The sequence below is a fragment of the Papilio machaon genome, chromosome 22 (assembly GCF_912999745.1).
Source record: "Papilio machaon chromosome 22, ilPapMach1.1, whole genome shotgun sequence".
NCBI lineage: Eukaryota > Metazoa > Arthropoda > Insecta > Lepidoptera > Papilionidae > Papilio > Papilio machaon.
In genome coordinates this window covers 4,308,683-4,329,791 of record NC_060007.1, presented here as the reverse complement: position 1 = coordinate 4,329,791, position 21,109 = coordinate 4,308,683, and the positions used below count along the sequence as shown (strand labels likewise).

Sequence of the window (21,109 nt, the reverse complement as noted above, 5' to 3'; positions counted from 1 at the left end):
TCTGACGACATGACACAATATGACACTCCAGAGAAGAGCGTGCAGGAGTTAGTAATAAGGGAGTGAAAAATCACCCGAGTCGTTCGGGTAAAACAATAATGATTATCCGAGGAAAAGGTTATTCTTTACCGTCTTTACATCTATAATAGGAATTTAAAGCCTTGATGATCACAGTACTCAGTCAACAATTAATGCTCCTTAATCCCGTTATACTTACTACGTGGTCGCACGCGTCTTCGTCAGCGCAGAATTGAAATAATAAGTAGCCTTTCGGAGATAACTTAAACGGATTGGCAGGAAATAACGTTGATTCTTGGGAATATGGTAGAAATTAAACAGCTCCGGTGTACACCGAAACCAAAAAAAAAAAATATTGAGCGGTTTAAAAAATTATTAACTGAATCTGAAATGGAATATCTCATGAATTTTACATAATTTTTGTTTAGTTTATTACGAAGGAATTGAACCTGAGACACAGTTCGTTAGCCACACTAGACACTGATCCATTGAGTTCCATAAATAAATTCAAATAAATTGCGTTAATATGTAAGGAATTCTGATGATCAATTAACATGCGTCGCGTATACAAGGTGAATAGGTTTTGTACGTTATCGCAAGAAGTCTTTGATGAGGAAATGACATTGGGTTAATTTACTAAAGTTATACAAATAAGAATAGTCCGTTGTTTTAAGATAAGAGAAACAGTTATTTGGATGAGCGTTAAAAGAAACTTAATGAAAATATTTAGACTAAATCTAGAGGATCAGAAATATTTTGGTGTTTCAGAACGTTATCATAATAATGTAAAGCCCGCTTCACACTTCAGTTTAAACTGCATAATCGAACTGTTCACTTAAAACTGAAAGTGTGTAGCGGGCTTAAAATGTAATACGATTTATTACCGTGAGTTTCTACTGCTTACACTTGTACACAAACATGATTACTCTCTAATTCCGTTTACATAAACAGAACTATTTTTGTTTGCTCATCTCAGTTATAAGATTGCTAAAAGTGAAGATTTGTTATTGGCTTTCAGTTATACAGTTTAGATTTATCTAGATTAAGATAGCTGTCAAGTCTAGACTAGTCAATTTACAAATTTTGAGTACGCAAATAAACAGTAAAAGTTTATCTAGTTTAATACATTTTACGTAAAACTCACGAGGTGCGGTTCGACCTTCACAATGACACATTACAATCAGCATTAACCTACTCGATAAAACGGACTAATTCATTAAGAACAGGTCAGACACGCAAACTATTTTTGTGTATGTCTCTGTATTATTATGGGGTTAACATAATTGAGAGGTATAAAATGTTTATAATTACTGTGGTATCGATAATTTCATCTATGTAATTGTCTGTTTGTCTTTGATTTAACCTTTTAATTTTACAATATATGTGGAACCCCGAAGTTATAGTGGTTACTATTTGCCGAATTATTTATTTGTCATAATTCATTCATTATCATTCATTTTTCAAATAGAAGGGGTGTTCATTCTTCTTCAGCAGCGCCAATTTTCAATGAATAATAGTAGAACAGTATTCATCAGAATACTTCTACACACTAAAATCATATATCTTTTCTCTCCTTTATGAAATGTCGGCAAAGTTTGTACTACTTTATTATTTAACTGTTTTTTTATAATCCGTACCTTTAATTTATAATCCGGTAACGTCAAACTCTCTTTGGTATCTATGTATCGATACGTATGAAAAAATAATTGGCATTTCTGTATGTAATTTCGCACGATGTGTTGCTGATAACAAAAAAAGACATTTTTTTGCCTGTCTCTATGTAACTCTGTTAGCAAGGCTGCGTTTGTACTGGATATTCGAAATGGCTTGGCCGATTTTAACAAGACTTTGACGGGAAGGTAGCTGATGCATGCCATTACATGCCACTTTTTTCTGCGCTGACGAATTCACGGGCGACTGCTGGTAAGTTGATAAAAAAAATCTTTTTGTGACCGTACCTTTAGGAATAAAATTCCATGAGCATTGTTGTGCATTAACATGCAGTCACGTCCGTCTATCTGTCTACGTGAAAGGAAACGCACGCGACGTACAATTGTAGTTAAATTTAACCTTGTTCAATGAATTAATTAGCATACTATTCCGTTACGTGATGTTAAGATAAACAGACACACAAACGCATCATAGATCTCTATTGTTATATTATATTGTTACAACATGACTGTAATTAATTGGTTAATTTCTAAGTATATTTGCAATACCTTTACTTCATAATAGACTTGGTTGATAATACTTTTTGTGACTGCAAATCTGCCGAAATTAATGTCACAATCTTACTAATATTATAAATGCGAATATTTAGATGGATGGATGGATGTTTGTTACAAAGTATCACCAGAAAGGCTGCATGGATCTCGATGAAATTTGGTATAGATGTATAAATAAATCTGGAAGAACACATAGGCTACTAGTTTTTTTTAATTCCGCTCGGACGGAGTTGCAGGCGACACCTTGTTCTTTTATAATAAAACGTCTAATCACAGCGAAGGTTACAAATATTTACGCTATTCAGCTAAAATTAAAATATTCAATGTCAGGCAGACAATTAAGGCAAAAATAACAAAGAACAAAGGAAAGCAGTGTTCCTTCATTTATTTCCTAGATTCATTATTCTCTTGTCTCATCTTGCAATACATTTGAATCTATCATATAGGTAAAAGATCTTCAGTCAACCAATTCGTACAGACCCTGCGGCCTGACTTAGGCCCAGTCATCAACGATCCTAAATTAAACAGTTTTGTTATCAATGTACTAATCTGCTTCAAAAATTACGAGCAACTAGCTATCGCCCGTCCACACATAATAAAAAAAACTTCATTAGTAGCCTATATTTTCCAGACTATGTTCAACATCCATACCAAAAGACAATGGGCAAATTTGTATGGAGTCTGGGCTAAATGCTCAACAGTGATGAAACCCATGCCATTTGAAAGATTATGGGGTGTTATAATATTAGGAAGATAATTGAAAAAAAAGACAAAGTTTAACTTCACGCAAATAATGTTAAGGGTAGTAGGTGAATATTCTAAAAATAGTATAAATGATACAAGCGAATGAGCGCAAGGGCGTCTAAAATAACGGTTGATACGTTATGCTTTGCTCATCGACCATAAAATATCTTGCGTGAGATGTCGACTAGTTGATTTATATAAAATCTTTTGTTTATGTCACATTGCAAATAGAAAGACTGCTCGCGACTGTATATTGGCAACAGGATTAAGAGAAATGAAACTTTTTTGCTTTGCTCTAAAATTAGGCCCGTCATACAATACAAGGCAACGTAAATCGTTGAAACTACGCGCTCCGTACACACAACGTTGAGTCGTCGACCCGAGTTGTTTATACTTTTAGTACAGACACAGTGAATACATGTAAAATGTATAGATTTACTCCGCAATATTGAAAATTGCAGCGAGTTTTCTCACGACGATCTTGATAAACAGAAATGTCGGCGATGCGCGCTGTTTACGAACCTCCATGACTATTGCGTAAATCCCTTAGCGACTAAAATCAGCGGGTTTCAGATATTTATTGCCTTGTGTACGAAGTACCTTAATGTTACAAATATCCGGTGCGTTATTTATCAAAGGGTTGTAACATAAACGTGACAGGATTACGTCTAGCGTATTACACCGGACACAGGACGTAATACTTTCAATTTTGTTTGATATCAAATACATACTTTATTGAAGGATATGGTTTAAGTGATTTTAATCGATGTTGTATAATGTAAGACTTGAATGACTAATGTATATTGGCGTTTAAATACCACATTAACTCACGCTTTAAAAGGTAATCAATTAAACCAATTACTCGGAATTTTCCGTGTATATTTTTTATACGAGACAAGATTAGTTTGCAAATATGTTTTTTTTAGCTTGAGTTTATAAAAGATAATTTACGATATTCGTAGCAATAACAGCGCATGTCTCACATCTGACACGACTTAAAAAGAAAAAAAAGTACGCCAACGGGTGTGCTCACGTCACTTCATCCCTTTACGTTACAACGATATCTAAAATTGCATTGTTTTGGTAGTTTCTAGCCACCATAAAGTGTAGATGGTACTAATTGAAACGTTTATCTTATTTTATTCCTTATTCCATAAACCATAGAGTTGCGACTTACTTGATGGTCTGAACTTTGAGACGTCGGTGCCGCATTTCTCTCTGTTGTACAGCAACTTCTTGCAAACACGCCATGGCCCGAAGTAGCCCTGATCGAAGTTCGGGTTCTCAACTGCAATAAGAAGAACCTTTTTGAGTAATTGTGTTTTAAACCTTATAAAGTTGTGAATAAGATATGAATTAGTGTATCTGAAAATACGTCTAACTTTAAAAATTTCGCCTCGAAATTACGGGATGATAATAAAACTTTTTTATGATTTTGTTTTAATGTCTAGGCGAAGATTATCTCAGGAAAAGGAAAGGGGGTTATTGTTTTTGGTTTAATCTTTTTTGCGTTGGTAAAAACTTTTCTTTTTTCTTTCTTGCTTCTTTAAAAAATTATATCAATTTCAAACTACGAATGCTATAATTGTACCGTTAACATTTTATAAAATTACAAATATCGTATAATCTTATGTTTTTAAAGCTATCCATTCACCAATATTCCAGAAATAATGTATTATGTAGTTCATTTGGTATTCAGAGGTCAACAGTGTCACAAACAGGTTTCACAGCAAAGTTATCTTAAACACTGCCATCAAGGTACACTGACCTTCTAAACCAAAGTTGTTTCCCGCGAAATTATTCCTTTAAAAATATTTAGACTATTACCTAACTTTATATACGTCACAAAAACATACATGTACAAACTAACCAACGTGATTTTAGATATCTTTAGTCTTGGATGGAACTGTAAAAGTGAAACTCCGCTAAGATGTTAACGACTTTAGGAAGCAACTGGCGTCGTGTTCCTACCATTTGCACCTCATTAGCAACTGACTCACATGTCACGTGTCAATTGCTTACTCTACTAGCCCTAGAGCATTCGTTTGATAGACCTTGAGTATGACTCATGTGGGTATGTATTGGATTAATAGAGTTTTATACTTTTGTCAATTATCAGCGAATCAAAAACTGTCAACTGATTAAATTTGCAGATCAACCAGCGACAAATACAGATATTACCTGTCATAAACTAAGCATTTTCAGTAAATATTACTACGAAGCTGTTAAACTAATTTTTAATATCTCCTTTCTGTGCTATTAAATTGTACTCTTAGTAATATGGATGCTCGTCAAATTAAGATAAACTTTCTCCTGTCGTAATTATTGCATAATTTGGTCTAAAAATCGTGATATGTTGTCGTGAAAAGAATCTAAGGCCCTTCGTACACAAAGCAAACCGCAGATTTTAGTCGCTAAGCGAATTACGCAAACCAATGTTATAATGGTTTGTACACAGCGGATATATCTATTTGTCATCGTCAAAGAAAGTCGCTCACAACCTACTTGTCAAGTTCGTCGTGAGTAAAGTCTCTGAAATTTTCAAGATGGAGGAACAAAATACAGTTGACATGTAGTCGCTATGCCTGTACTGACCAAACAGATATCGGCGATTCAACGTTGTGTGTACGAAGAGCGTACAACGAGATTCTCGCGAGGGAACTTTACAATATTAGTTTCGGTGATTTCTGTTGTTTTGTGTACGAAGGGCCTAAGCCGAATAAATGACGGTATCTGTAATAACTTATGGACAGTCGTGACTAGTGGAATGACTTAGGCGTTACTCCGAGCAACTGTAAAATCATTAGGAACCACGTAGAAACAATAAGTCATAAATTGCAACGATAAATTTTACGATCTCCAGTTAACTGATAGCCTAGATTCTGTAACTATGTACCTAAGATTGAAAGCTTTAGCTTCGCTTCTGTTGAAAATGGCGTATGCAGTGAAATGTTATTTTAAATAACAGGTGTATGTGTGTATAACAATGTTAGTGTGTGTGTTTTCACTGTCAAAATATATGTATAAAACATTTTAATGAATATGAGAGTTTATGAAGCTGGCTGTACATAAATTTCAATCTTGCGTATATTTCAGACAAATATATTTCTATTGAGAAAATAATATTACAGATGCTAACACATAAAGACCCTTATTACCTCCTATAAAATGAGGTCGTTGTCAATCAAAAACCAGCATCGGTATTCCGATCATTGATGTGCGTATTACAAAACCTTACAGTTACTCTATTGTATTCCACAAAACTGTACAAGTAAAATTTAATATCGGAACAAATGTTACTGCTAGTTTAGTTTTTTTGTCATCGTAGCATCAAAAAGCGATTCGTTTTTTACATTATCCATTTAGAAAAACTAACCGCTTATGTTTTTTTGTTAACGTAAATGATATGTTAGTATGAGTGCCGTTTTTATTTCGTTCGTCAAGTTTCAGTGATGACACTTTATTTTTACATCTATATATATAAAAGAAAGTTGTGTTAGTTACACTATTTATAACTCAAGAACGGCTGAATCGATTTGACTGAAAATTGGTGGGCAGGTAACTTAGAACCAGGAAACGGACATAGGATAATTTTTACCCCGTTTTCTATTTTTTATTCCGTGCGGACGGAGTCGCGGGTAAAAGCTAGTTATCTATATATATAAAAGAAAGTCGTGTTAGTTACACTATTTATAACTCAAGAACGGCTGAATCGATTTGACTGAAAATTGGCGGGCAGGTAGCCTAGAACCAGGAAACGGACATAGGATAATTTTTACCCCGTTTTTTTTTTTTTATTCTGCGCGGACGGAGTCGCGGGAAAAAGCTAGTAGTTTATAACCAACCAAATTTGTGTCAGATAAAGCTTCAAAGTGTAAAGTTCTTGTGCATACTTATTTACATACATTTTTTTAAATATAAAATGACTAAACTGGTAAGACGTTCACATGTTAAATGATACGACGTATCCATTACAATGTACGCAGAAATGCAACACAGAATTTTAATATGACGCGAACTACACCGACTTCGATATTAAAAATATTTTCTTTTAAATCTCAACAGTTTTCTCAGTATATTATTTGACAAAGATTCTTTTTGTTCCGTAAGGTTGGGTATCTTTGTGATGTGAGTGATGATGGTGTGATACTATCACATCATCATCATTCCCACATCACACTTGTCAATCAAACATCTGATAAAACTATGATACGAAAATGTTTTATGTGTACGTAAGTTACTCTCTTATATACAAAATTCTCGTGTCACAATGTTCGTTCCCGTACTCCTCCGAAACGGCTTGACCGATTCTCATGAAATTTTGTGAGCATATTCAGTAGGTCTGAGAATCGGCCAACATCTATTTTTCATTATTTTTTTTTAACTGCGCGCGGACGAAGTCGCGGGCGACAGTTAGTTTTTATATATACGTAAGTTATTTCTAAGTTATATTTCTAATTTGTATATCTAGTCTCTACTTTCGTTTTCTTATAGGAAAGTCTATTACATTCCCAGTTTCTCCTCATTATTGTGTTACTCTACGCAATAAATCATGTGCAAATTACAGACAGCTAAGTCAGGAAGTAGTGTCGGCATGTCATTTAAGGTATGTACTAAATAATGACTCATACCTTCCTATTTGACAATTGTGAATATTTCTAGGAGTTGATATCGAATATATAAAAGTTACTAGTAAGAAATCTTAATCATCATTCGTCTTTAGTGCAGCTATCACATACTAAATCTACACTATGGGTCGCCCTTAGAGGCCAATTAACAACTCTAAGAATAGCAGTCCGAATATTATTATAAATAATATTTATAAACAATCTGGAAGAACACATAGGGCACTGATTAGGTTTCTTTTTATTTCGCGCGGACGAAGTCGCTGGCGACACAACTATTACTACTATTATAGAAATATTAAACATGCGAAAGTTTGGATGGATGGATAGATGAATTTATGGATGGACGATTGTTTAAATGTATCTCCAGAACAATCAGAGGATCTTGACGAAATTTGGCACAGATGTAGAACATAGTCTGGAAGAAAACATAAGCTACTAATTAAGTTATTTTATATGTCGGGTGCGTAGTTAAAAATAAGTTGCTTAAACTTTGAAAACAGAACCTCTATCAGTTACCGTAGTCGTTCGTAAAGTTATGAAAATAAACAAATTAACAAACGCAACATTTTAATGCTCTAGAAAAAGTTGAATGCACGATGGCTTTATACATTCTTTAAAAAACGACTCCATAAGCGGGCTGTGGCACATCCCACAAGTTTTGTCACAAAGGTCTCAAGGTCGATGACCCGATTGGCGGGCGTACCGCATTTTTAAATGCAGCGTGGGTACGCTCTAACGTACTTCGCAAACATTGTAAAATATTTTACAACATCGATGGGATACAAATGCCACTGTAAATACAATAGTGTCACGTTCATAAAACATATCAGAGTTGACATTTTGTTTGTTTACCTTCAAAACATTATTTATTATTGATTTTAGTAGACCTACGTTTTATTTCCGCGTCAGGATAAAAACTGTAATAAAATGCGACTTTAAAAGTGGAATAATATTATGTGTTTACTTAAAACATGCGTTAAATAGCGTAAGTACTTTTAAGACTGGTTTATAAGATATGTCTGGGACTTCAAAAAAATCTAGTGATAAATATAGCCATGTCACGTAGTGATAGAGTAGTTTCCCAATAGTTAAGGAATTTTTTATATCGGTTCAGTAGTTTTGGGGCCTTTTTAATGCAAACAAACAAACCTTTCCTTTTAATTATATTAGTATATACAAATATATCTTTTTTTCTTCTATTTATTAAAAAGATAAGTTTGTATGCCAGTTTGAATACCTACTACTGATAAATCTGGAACGATATTTATATAAACAAAATTAATACATTTTCATATTCTCCGTGTTTATTGTATTATAGTTCTCTGGATCATAGAATTGATTACTTTTTCTTACAAAGTCCTTGCTATTTATATGGATACGCGTGCTTTGTAGTCATTACAACGGATTTAATGCGTTTAAATTAATCTTACATTCCTAAATATTGTCACGCAATCCTTGTCATTGTATTTTATAATTTAAAAAAAATCTTAGAATATGTTTATAAAAGAAAAAGAAATCTTTTTAAAAACAATTAACTTATCGACGGACTCTACATAAATTGGGTCACAAAAAAGTTTTTTTTTTGGTTGTCATTCAAAGTTTGTTAGCGTTTAAATAATAAAACATTTACCGTGGGTTTTTCTCCGTATACTAAAATCTCCGTTTAAAACATATCTTTATCTCTTTTTTGTCAAAGATAATGACAGGGATGACAACATGATTTACACAGAGATCTAAGTCTCAGAAACCCACTATTGGAACTGTTATTTAATCATTAATAAACAACTGACGGTCACAAGTAAGCTTATTTAAAGGTCTGTGGTCGTTTGGGAATCGATCCAATGACCTAAATATTTCGCCCTGCAAACTAACCGACAGTTTTAGCAGTTGTGTAAAGAAATGTACATTGCATATATTACAGACTTGTGTTTAAAAAATTATCTTATCTAAACGAATTATTCTCGTAATTTGTAAGAGATATATAATATAAATAATAATAATGTCTAATGATATACAATAGTCTACCTGCATTTTCAGTCTTTCTATAGTTAGATAATATTGGTTTCTAATATAATTATAAATTTGCAAAGGAAGAGTCGCTTATAAGGCTCCAGTGCTATACTAAGTAAGCCGAAAGATTTTTTCTCGAGCTCAGTTTCAGAATTCCAAAGGAATATTCTAGAATTCTTTTACTGTCTTTTATAATTATGTTTATTTATTTATTTATTGACTCTTATTGCTATTATAAATTATACAGAAAAATGACTAAAAACTAATTGACATAGCAAGGTCGGCCTTATCGCTACAAGCGATCTCTTCCAGGCAACCCAGTGGGACAGTAGAGATGAACATGAATAGCGGGGTGTATTATAAATAAATATCAAGAAATGTCAAAAATAAATAAATAAGAGCAAGAACTATTTATAATTAATATACTAGCTAAATACGAATATACTAAACAGATTATACAACTTATATTATATATAAATATGAGTGCCTATAAATATCTAATATATAAAATTCTCGTGTCACAGTTTTCGTTGCCATACTCCTCCGAAACGGCTTGACCGATTTTGACGAAATTTTTTGTGCTTATCCGGTATCTATGAGAATCGGCCAACATCTATTTTTCATATCCCTATTAAGTTTTTTTTAACTGCGCGCGGACGGAGTCGCGGGCGACAGCTAGTCTAATATATAAAATTCTCGTGTCACAATGTTCGTTCCCGTACTCCTCCGAAACGGCTTGACCGATTCTCATGAAATTTTGTGAGCATATTCAGTAGGTATGAGAATCGGCCAACATCTATTTTTCATACCCTCCCATTTAGTTTTTTTTAACAGCGCGCGGACGGAGTCGCGGGCGACAGCTAGTAATTATATAAATTCAAGGGTTTATCGAACTATTGTAGGTGTATTATCATAATTAAATCATATTTATTACAAACTAGATTAATTTTAAACTTGTTTTGTATTAAATACCTAAGTCACTATAACGACGGGAGTTCATTGTTAATATGCGTGAGAGATGAAGCAGATTTCAATAATGCCTAGACGAGAAACATTTGCGCTGCACCAACACGAACAAAACATATTGCCATCCCTGTTATTCTCTATAAAAAAACAGAGATAACAATATTTTTGCAGTCGTACAGCAAAACTACAATAGAATAGTAACAATTGTTCGAGGTAATTTGAAACTAAAATGTTATTTTTTTCCCGTGATCCCCCGACATGTTTTGGTCGGAGACCTTGTTTATCCAGTTTTTAAATTTTTACTTTATATTTTACTACTAAAATGTTATTCCAGTGCCCCAATGATTTAAAGCAACCCATGAAAGTTTTTCTGATACATGAAGTGTAAAATTAATTACCCTAGAAATAAGGTAAAAGTTAGATATGTCTAAACGACAGGATGTGAAACTAAGCACTTACCGTGGTTAATGTTAAAGTTACGAAGTCAAACAGGGACGGTCTAGAAATTATATAGGAGATATATAGTATACTAGCTTTTGCCTGCGACTCCGTTTGCGTGGAATTAAAAGAAAAACTTCATAAGTAGCCTACGTGTTCTTCCAGACTATGTTCTACATCTGTGCCAAATTTCGTTAAGTTGAGCCGTTCCGTAGATATCTTCAAAGAAACATCCATCCATTCATCTAAACTTTTGCATTATGAGTAAGAAGTAAGATTAGTATACTTCTCATACAACATGCTTCTCATACAATAAAAAACACCAAATATTTACTAAAACAATATTTTATTGTTCTAATCTGCACTAAATATTAAATAATAACATACTCTGCGTACTGCATTTTATATTTAAAATTAAATTATAAAGATCGATTTCATGGAATACTATAATGAACGTTGGTAAAAGAAACTGGAGTCGATTTTAATAAAGCCTTTGTCTTCGTATTGGATCAATATCATTCCGTACCGGCACGGTAAAGACAACAGAGGCACGGGCTATTGCGTGACGGGTCATAGATTTTTCTTTCCCATTGTAATCCGTTCGAAGATAGTTTCTATTAACTCAGTCTTAATAACAGTTGTATACAAAGTTCCGAGAAAAGAAGAAAATTAACAGTTTTTTACTCTTTTCTAATCAGCCAGCAATTAATATATTTAAAAAAATTGTGGGTACATCATGTGTGTATTAAAACCTATTTGAACGATAACTTAGGTTTATTGACTTTTAAAAGTTAAAAATTATTGTAAAAAGGATGATTTTATATTTAGAAAGAAAGTGAATGTAATGTGAAAAATAAACCAATAAAACCTTATCTGAACAGAGTATAAAGTTTTTGCACGAGTTCTTAGATATTTTAGAAATGGAACGAACGAAGTAAAAACGCGATAACGTGCTTTGTTTATTCAAACAAGTGTGGAAGTGCAACTTCCGTTGCGTTTGCGGCTTCGGAGACGTTTTTTTTAAAGAAATCTTTTCTCTAACAGCTTTTTAATGTGTCGCTTATGCGCGGTCGAAAGTTTCACTATATTTTAGAAAGAGATCTTTTAACCCGACTCACTTTCAAACGAAAATTGGAGAACAAATTTATTAATGCTTTCAATTATCAAGGTGTAATATTCCGAAGTAACATGAGTTTGTGTTAAGTAAAAAGTAACGATAAAAAATTCCCCGCCGATAATTCGACGTCTAGACGGTTGATTCTAAACCCCACTTTACAAATGGATTAAAGAATTGGAAACAACGGTAATGATCTTTTTAGGTTAGAATAAAAAAACTAATATTGTTGTCTATTGGGATGTATGAAAATAATTATAAATATCATCTTCCAGACCTTATCCTACTCACATGGTGTCGACGAACGAGGTTTTATAACATTTAATGTTTTGGCTTAATTTTTACGGCTGGCCGCCTGAATATCGCCAAACATACTCGGGAAGAATAAAATAATAATAAATTTATAAAATTCAAAATAAATAATTATAAATACATTAAATTAAATTTCTTTGCATGCATTCAGATATATTCCAGATTAGATGGTTATTTATCGTTCAGATTTTTTGTTCATAGAAGCATTATAGGGTTGCATGGTATATGGTTTGTCCATCACTATATAGCAAAGACGTGCAAAGGCATATTTAAGTTATGAATACTCACATGCCTGCACGGAGAGAGCAAGGTCAGAGTCATCTGAAAGAATTATTTTGGTATTGATATGCTTTCTACGTGCCTGAAGCATGAGATTAGTGTAGTGATATTAAAGACATTCAACATAGTTTCATTAGACAGGACATTCCGAAACCAAATTATAATAACTTGTTACTACTATATAAGTTTGGTTTAACACATATACATGTGAAATGGCACTTGTTTTCTCTACTGATGATTGATTTTGTAAGAAAATGTTTCAAATGTCCATTCTAAAAATTTATTTATTTGAATCTCTTTGAAAATTAATTATTGTGGGTTCAGAAATATTCACACTATAAACACAATAAAAATTTACAAATAAATAATTCCTTGTATATATCCTTTTATCCCATTTATTTCTATCTTTATCTTATATCCCATTTATGTTACATTTTTGTTATAATTTTCATAAAATCTATGATATACAGACAACTAATTTAATGATGAAATTAAAAAATATTTAAAGATTCCCTATATTTTAACAACATACTTAAATATCCTTAATATTTAGTTATTTACAAAAAACATATAAAAATATATTAAAATTACTACTTACAGCTATAGAAATAACCCCATGTCGGTAATCCAACAGCGATAGCTCCGACTATAAAACAAATAAATCCGAGAACAACCACGGCTATTGAATAAAGGACTTTTCCACTTGCCATGGCTGCATGACTTGGCCAATCTCACAGAATTTTCTAGTCATCAGGATCTAATTATAGTCCTGTGACTGATCAATATTGTGATACACATCTGAAACAAATAGAAAAACATTTTAAAATGAGGAAATCTTTCATTTCCAACACATATTTGTCTGTGTATATGATTTTAGTGTAATTTTATCATGTAGCTTAAACACCAATCCTCTAAAGAATTCTTTTGTAACCGTGAATGAATATAGAAAACTTTTGATGAAGACTATTGGGGTAAGAGAGGGAGGAAGTCCCAAAGCTGTATTTCTAAAGAAAGATTAGATATTTATTGAGTCTAGGATATTTTATCAGTGTAGTCTTAATAACATTCTATTTGTTTATTATAAATGCTGGCATTCATGAGGGTTTTGCAAATTCTCTACTATATAGATTGCCAATAGGATTTTTTAAAGTGAAATACTAATGAGTAGCCAATAAGAAAATGTTTATTTCGGACAAAATTAAAATTTTAAACAATATGCTCTGATTAAGTCTTATTAGAATCAGTTAGGGTTCGTAAACGTTTGTATAAGTAAGATGTAACTTACGTTTTATTAATTTCGTACCAAGAAATGATCACACGATGTTCACTCAAGTATGCAATACCAGATTGATTTGTGCAAATTTCGATCTAATAACATCACTCTCAGTGACGGATAAAAGAATGCAACAAAACACCCGTTTTCACGTGAATGCACAAAGTACAGCCGAGATTCGAAATTCAAACCACTGCGACACACCTCTTACTAAAATATTCGTCTCCTCACATATTTCATTAAAATCGTTCAATTACACTTCGTTAAATAGTCGGTATTAGAAAAAGAATAAACTAACAAGAATTTATCACTGGCTCAGTTTTCGAAAAATTCCAAATCGCAGGAAAAATTCAATAAAATATCACGATAGTGAAACTTTAACCGCGTCTTACCGACCAACCGACCGAGTGTGGTCAGTAAATAAACTGGTTTTTTGATTACCTACACCTCCTACTCTTCAAAGAGTATATAAAATACGCTCCGATTCCGTCTCACATTCTGTCGCTAGCGCTAGAAAATAAAAGTAACAGATAATCAAACAATAAATCTTGCATTTAAAATTAATGTATTAGTTAAGTGACTTAAGTAAATTAAAATGAATACCAATTTAGTGGTATGGAATTATAAGAAGTTGAATTTCTAATATACCGTACAAATATCGCAACTAAGTTATTAATGCAACACTGTGAACAGTTGTCAAAATTGTCATATTTAATTAATTTTTTATCTCTACTTATTAACAAAATTGATGTGTATAATATGTATGCAACATGAAAAAAATACATATTTCTAACACATGATGTATTTGCGTTACTAATAACTAAAAACCCTATTTTTAAAATTTGTATGTCTTTATGTCTGTCTGCAAAGCTGCGTTTGTTCAGGATAATCTTCGGAACGACTGGATCGATTTTGATGGGACTTGAGCGGAAAGGAGGTAGATGGTGATGCGCGGGGGCATATTATAGGCTACTTTTTTTTTTAATTCTGCGCCGGTGTCGCAGGGGCCTGCTAGTTTATAATAAAATGTAAATCACAACATGTCATCGCTAGAAACTTTTAGTTTATGGTATAATAGTTTGTTTTTACGTTCCGTTTCACTTTCACATTATCATAACAATTTTTCCCTAAAAACTCACAAAAAACATAAAAATGTAAAATAATTGTCTTATAAATTATAGGAAACTACGCACCACTCTTACACTTTTTTTTAAATATCCCAAGCTTTTATTTAGATTTTGCTACTTATATCCCAGTTTGTAATATGACCATAACATTTTTTATTTTAAATGTAGGTTTCGTTTTAAAAATAGTCTAAAGGTTAAATAATATAAAGTATTATTTTCTTAATTTTATTGTAAAGTCGTATTTTTTAAAGATTAACAGCAAATTAAGAACAGATTGTGTTTGATAGATCAAAATTGCTATTATTGGCTCGAGGTCATACTATTTTAGTATCGTACTTGCACTAAATACAAATGGGTCTTCAGTAGTTAGGTACTTTACTATTGAGTAAAGTCTGCTTGAAATACATTTATACGATTTACCACTTCATTGTAATTAGTATAATATTTATTGTGTTAAATTCATTGGTGTATAAATTGATACTAATAGAAACTTTAAATTAATCGGAATAACAATTTACGATGGTTTGGAGAAACATATTTTTATTATTGCTTACAATAATTTTAATAACTTCCAATGCCTGTAAGTTTACATAAGATTTAAAATAATATTTTTAAAAGCCCTTTTGTCTTGGCAGTACTAATTTATTTTTTTCTTTCGCCAGATGCTGTTTCTAATACCGAAAGTGGGGTACACACTTTTGAAATATTAAGACATAACTACTAACAACGGGTAAATGATTAAATACTACATAAATCTTATTATTTTTCAGTCCGTTCCGGCAGCATGCGAGGAAGTAGGTGATTGTGTCGCGCAAAGCGACAATTGTAATAATACTATGTAAGTAACTATGTTTTTGGAGGAATATTAAATCTATAATCATCTTCTTGTGTTCTTGAGATATTATCTAATTATTTGATAATGTTATTCATTTGGACACTGTTTTGTGAGCCTCACCCCAACTGTCTTCGAATTTGCGAAAGCTCACAATTATTATTTTAGTAAAAAACTTACCCACATTTACGTTTACACTCTAGTGAATCATAATTGATTAAAATGACTTTAATTTTTTAGTGGTTTCTTCTATAACGACACAACTCAAGAGTGTGTAGTTAATATCAAGCTACTATTACAAACTTTGACTACAAAGTACGATACTCAAGGTAACCAGTAACTTTATAAATTGACATTAATATCTATCTTTAAATCTTAAAAAATAAAATCGCTTATACCGTAACCTCTGTTTGGCTTCTATGTTCTGCTAAGTTACAAAATTGGTTTTCTCAATCAGATGGTTATTTATTCCGGATGATGATGTCTATATACTTCGTTATGACTTATGACTAAAGTTTAGTATTCTTGAAAAATAGCTTAATATTTGCGTCCTTAACTAACTTAGCCTCTATTCTTAGAGTTAAATAAAACTAACTGTCTTAGGCGACTCCGCCCGGGCCTTTTAAAAAACTTAATTAGTAGCCTATGTCTTCTTCCAGACACTCTGACTAAAATGAGATAGAACACGTTTCAATGTCTATGTTTCGGTAGTGCTCACTGAATATAGAACATTAAAAAAAAATAGTAGTCATTTACCGTCATTTATTAATATTATTAGCGAAATAATAGACCATATCAATCATTATAGTTTTCGCTTTACAGATAAAATCCGACTCGAAGTCCTTAAAGTGTTTCAAGGCGTAATTGTATCTGTGATTTTGTTTGTTACTTGTTCAAGTATATGCGTTCTGGGTGCCTGCATTTACTGTTGTCGCATTAATTACACGTACGTTATTTTATAATATTTAAATTATTATAAGACCATCAAAATAAATTGCGTTCATGGTATTCAATTAATTGTGATTATGTGATGTTTTAGTGACTACCGTTTAAAAAAAGATGTTGAGGCGTTGGCTGCAAAATTAAAAAGAGATTGCAATTTAAAAAGGAAAACAATTAAAAGGCCCATTCAACCTGTTTCAGAAAGCTGTAACATTGTAGTTGAAGGCGCGGGTGTATACGTTGTTTAAGTAAATAATATGTGTTTCTTAAATTTTGAATTGAATTACACATCATATTTGTTAAGTTTGTCTTTTATTCACTAGAATTTGGAATACCATGTCGGTCATTCATATTTTTATAATTACACAATTTTTTTATTTCATCGTTTTAAAAAAATCGGAAGTAGCGCTGGAAACCTCGCTACTGGCAACATTAAATTCATTGAACGTCATTGAAATTAAATCGAATCGCACCTTCGATTTTTAATTTTAACACCAAATAAAATAAACAAAGTGTTAATTTTAATAGTAACACATCAAATAAATAATAGAAAATGTTAACTTAATCAATCAGTTATGCAAAGTATTGAAGTACTCCATAATAATTTCTAAGTAAGTACCAATTAACTTATTATTTATTAATATCTTAAGAAAATTTAAACAGCGTACACTCAAAATTTTATTTATGAAAAATTTATACATAATTTAGGTCAACAAATATGTGCAATTAAGTAAATTAATAGAGATATTGAATTTATGCAAGATTTAATTACGATCTTCAATGTTTAAATTTTAAAATTGTGTTTGTTTTGTTATTCCAGGTTTGCCAGAATGGTTAATGATTACCTTAGGTTGGTAGACTATGGTGCTTTATTCACATTCCTGATATTTATATCTCTTTCAATTGGATGCTGTACATGGTGTTACTGTATTAGAGCCCAGTAAGTAAAATACATTTAGCAAACGAAAAAATTTCAGATAACAAAAAAATATATAGATGAAGGATAGAGGTGTTTTGAATTAGATACACCTTCAACACTTAGCATTTATAAGTATTAGTAATAATAGTTTTAGGAGATTATAAAGTAATGAAATGAGATGTAAACTTTAACTTATAACGCACAACAAAAAAAATTGTTGAGTTCACAAGTAGGATATGAAGCCGGATTGACTGGGGAAAAAGTGTGACCACAAAGGAGACAGGCGTGAAGTGGAAGCAATTCTATGTTTCCTCTGATGAGTGTGCATGCTGGGGGCATAATTTTAGTCCATGTTCCCCTCCCATCTTTTTATAAGGAAATTATGGGAAGGGTAAGTGGATTTGGCAGAGAATAGGACACATAGAAAGGAGAAATATGCTATTTTTGTGTGTCCTCTCTGTTGAATGAAAGTAGGGCAACACATTTGCAATTACAGATGTCCAATGTCCATGGTCATCTGTAGTTTCGATATTTCACCTAATTCAGGTGGCCGCATGCTCATTTGCCACCTTATAATAGCTATTAAAAAACTAACTACTCATCATACATTCCCAAAAAATTTGAAACTAATATGTCCTTCTACTGCAAAATGTGCCGAAGAAATCATGTTGGAATGGAGTATAGGAAGGCACCTTTTGACCTATTTTAAATCTTGCTTTGAAACAAAAAGTATTATTAGCTTTATATTTATAAAACTAAACTAGAAAATATTTGGAGTATGAATAATATATTTTACTAACTGTCGCCCGCGACTCCGTCCGCGCGCAGTTAAAAAATGGGGGGGGGGGGTTATGAAAAATAGATGTTGGCCGATTCTCAGACCTACTGAATATGCTCACAAAATTTCATGAGAATCGGTCAAGCCGTTTCGGAGGAGTACGGGAAGGAAAACTGTGACACGAGAATTTTATATATTAGATAATAATTTTGTAATTTCCAGTGACAAAGCAATGCAGCATTATGTGACAAACTTGGCAAAGCAGAAGGGACTGCAAGTGGAACCATACATAATACATACAGAGCCTTGTTGCCGATCACCTCATGCCAACGAGAACTGCTCCATTTTTGTGCCAGATGTAGGTGTCATTCTATAAATCATTTGTGGAAGTTGTTGACATCTGTGGAAGTGGATTTGGCGGAAGAGGCCACACATAGGAAGGAAAAGTATCCTCTTTCCTGCATCCCCTTTTCTGTTTATTAAAGGTAGGCAATGCATTTGCAGATGTCTTTGGGCAACGGTTGTCTCGCTATTTCGGCGAATCCAGGAGACCTTTTGCTTGTTTGCCACCTTTTGATATAAAAATATCCTTAATAACTATTTTATACCTTTAAATATATTACAATGGAATCTCGATATCTCAAATGTTAAGGGAAATGCAATAAACTACTAAGATATTGGGCGGGAAATTCTTTGTAAGATGTCATTAAATTTTATTTACTTCAACTACTGCCTGGTTTTTAAATACGATTTTAGATTAGTTATGTACTAAAATCGAGGTACAAAGTATTCAAGGGTTCAGCGGAAGGGAATGGCATTTTTCGACTTAATAAGGATTAAGACTTAACTAAGTTCAAATAATAGAGATTCCACTGTATTTATATAACGAAATATTTGGCCATGTGACTACAACAGCAGCAATAAAATTGTGATTTACTATATCTTAAAAATCTTTAAATTAATAGTTTGTGTTCATAAAATTATGATGCTCTCATATCTACAATGATTATGTATTATTGCTGTTTATTTTCCTTTAACATTGTTAGTATTTGTTCTGTCGATATGCTTTATATCGAATTGAATTTGGGATGATAAAAACATCATCATCATCAGCTTACTATATGTCTCCACTGAAGGGCTTGGAGCCCACCCTAACTTAGGGGTGACTAAAAACATCCCATAGCCTACACGTCTTGGAACTTTTTGAAGTGTGAGTTGGCATTTCATTTATATTTTTTCAAGATTATTTTTGACTAACAACTCAATTGAGTTTTAATACATTCAATGCAACTGCTTCTGAAAAAGCTCTGACTTGAAAAATTTTGTGGCATTAAATGTGTTTATTATTAAAAACTTTGTTCTATCCTGTGATATTAAAAGATATGAGGGCTTATTTTTGAATTCCAATTGTATTCACTATAAATATCCATTTATTTTTCTATTACCAACAAGTTTTGTATGTTCTTAAATTTTATGTCCATACAAGTAACAAGGTCCATTTGAAATTGTGTTCAGTAATAAAAATAATAATATAATTTTTTTTCATAATCGCATTTAAGGATTTTCCAAAAAGTTTTTACACACAAATACAATCGAACCTTGATAAGCGAGAGTTAAAAGGATCACGATATTTTACGCGCTTATAGAGGTTTCTAACCCGAGTCCTCTCACTTATGGAGGTTGTCTGTTTAAACCGCACAATGTCTTTCGCTTTTTAGGAAGTACTCACTTATCCATGTTGGACTGTGCTAAAAATCTAATCCACACTCCCAATTTTTATATTACATTGATATTTTTTTTAAATGATCTCATAACTATTTAAGTACATCTTACACTGTACTAAAATACTAATGTAATATTTATAACACAGGTTTCCACACCTAAAACAACTTTACAAAAATCATACTTAAAGCGACAAGTTTGTACCAATTTTTAAGGAAATTGCATACATTGATAAATGTAAAAAAACACACTTAAAATTATATAGAAGACGAGCATAGTCATTTTTATAAAAAAAATCTTTTATTTATTGTGATTTTTAAATTAGAGGGATGTAAATGTTTTCGTAAAGGTGTTTTGGCAATGGAAACCAGATATAATTAATACAAGTATGTTGTCTAGTCAATTTTAGACATTAAGTTATAATACCTATCCATTTTATTATAGTTATTATTATAGTTTTCGACCCAATATAAAACTGGAAAGCTCTATATCCATATTTTTTGATATCTATGTAGGAAACAAAAAAAAAAACGATTCTCATAAACAGAAATATTAAACCTGAAACAAGAGTATTTATAAAAAAAAAAGTTTTTTACTATTACTATTGGATAAACCTAAATTCTTACAACGATGTTCCTAATACATGCAATTTATAATTAAATCAATAAGTATAGATTAAAAATAATATTCTAAAGGTCTAAATGTAGTTTTATAATATCTATTAGTGTCTTGGCAAAATAATATTTGCAGCCTTAATGTATATCCCACATTTTTATATATCC

General features: G+C 32.0%; 2 protein-coding genes and 1 long non-coding RNA gene across 5 annotated transcripts in view; 2 read left to right on the top strand and 1 right to left on the bottom strand.

Moving 5' to 3' along the window:
- Positions 1 to 14,461, bottom strand: part of LOC106720827 — a 28,919-nt gene extending 14,458 nt beyond the window's left edge. Inside the window, exons 1-4 of one of the 3 annotated variants that reach the window (XM_045683544.1) lie at positions 14,020 to 14,461; positions 13,333 to 13,532; positions 12,744 to 12,776; positions 4,165 to 4,275 (exon numbers count right to left, since the gene is read on the bottom strand). In XM_045683544.1, coding sequence (XP_045539500.1) covers positions 4,165 to 4,275; positions 12,744 to 12,776; positions 13,333 to 13,444 — 256 coding nt within the window. In that variant the 5' untranslated portion in view covers positions 13,445 to 13,532; positions 14,020 to 14,461. The remainder of the gene's footprint in view (positions 1 to 4,164; positions 4,276 to 12,743; positions 12,777 to 13,332; positions 13,533 to 14,019) is intronic. The other 2 variants (XM_045683543.1, XM_045683545.1) reach the window with 2 other exon arrangements.
- Positions 14,462 to 15,653: 1,192 nt separating this feature from the next.
- LOC106720842 lies at positions 15,654 to 17,190 on the top strand. The gene is made up of 6 exons (XM_045683440.1): positions 15,654 to 15,714; positions 15,797 to 15,822; positions 15,905 to 15,972; positions 16,207 to 16,295; positions 16,789 to 16,912; positions 17,006 to 17,190. Exons 1-6 carry the CDS (start codon positions 15,654 to 15,656, stop codon positions 17,154 to 17,156), a joined length of 519 nt encoding a protein of 172 aa, XP_045539396.1. The 3' UTR covers positions 17,157 to 17,190.
- Positions 17,191 to 17,457: 267 nt separating this feature from the next.
- On the top strand, positions 17,458 to 18,883 carry LOC106720845. Its single transcript, XR_001357477.2, has 3 exons — positions 17,458 to 17,519; positions 17,729 to 17,848; positions 18,828 to 18,883. It is a non-coding gene; the product is annotated as an uncharacterized LOC106720845 (long non-coding RNA).
- The last annotated feature ends 2,226 nt before the right edge of the window (positions 18,884 to 21,109 follow it).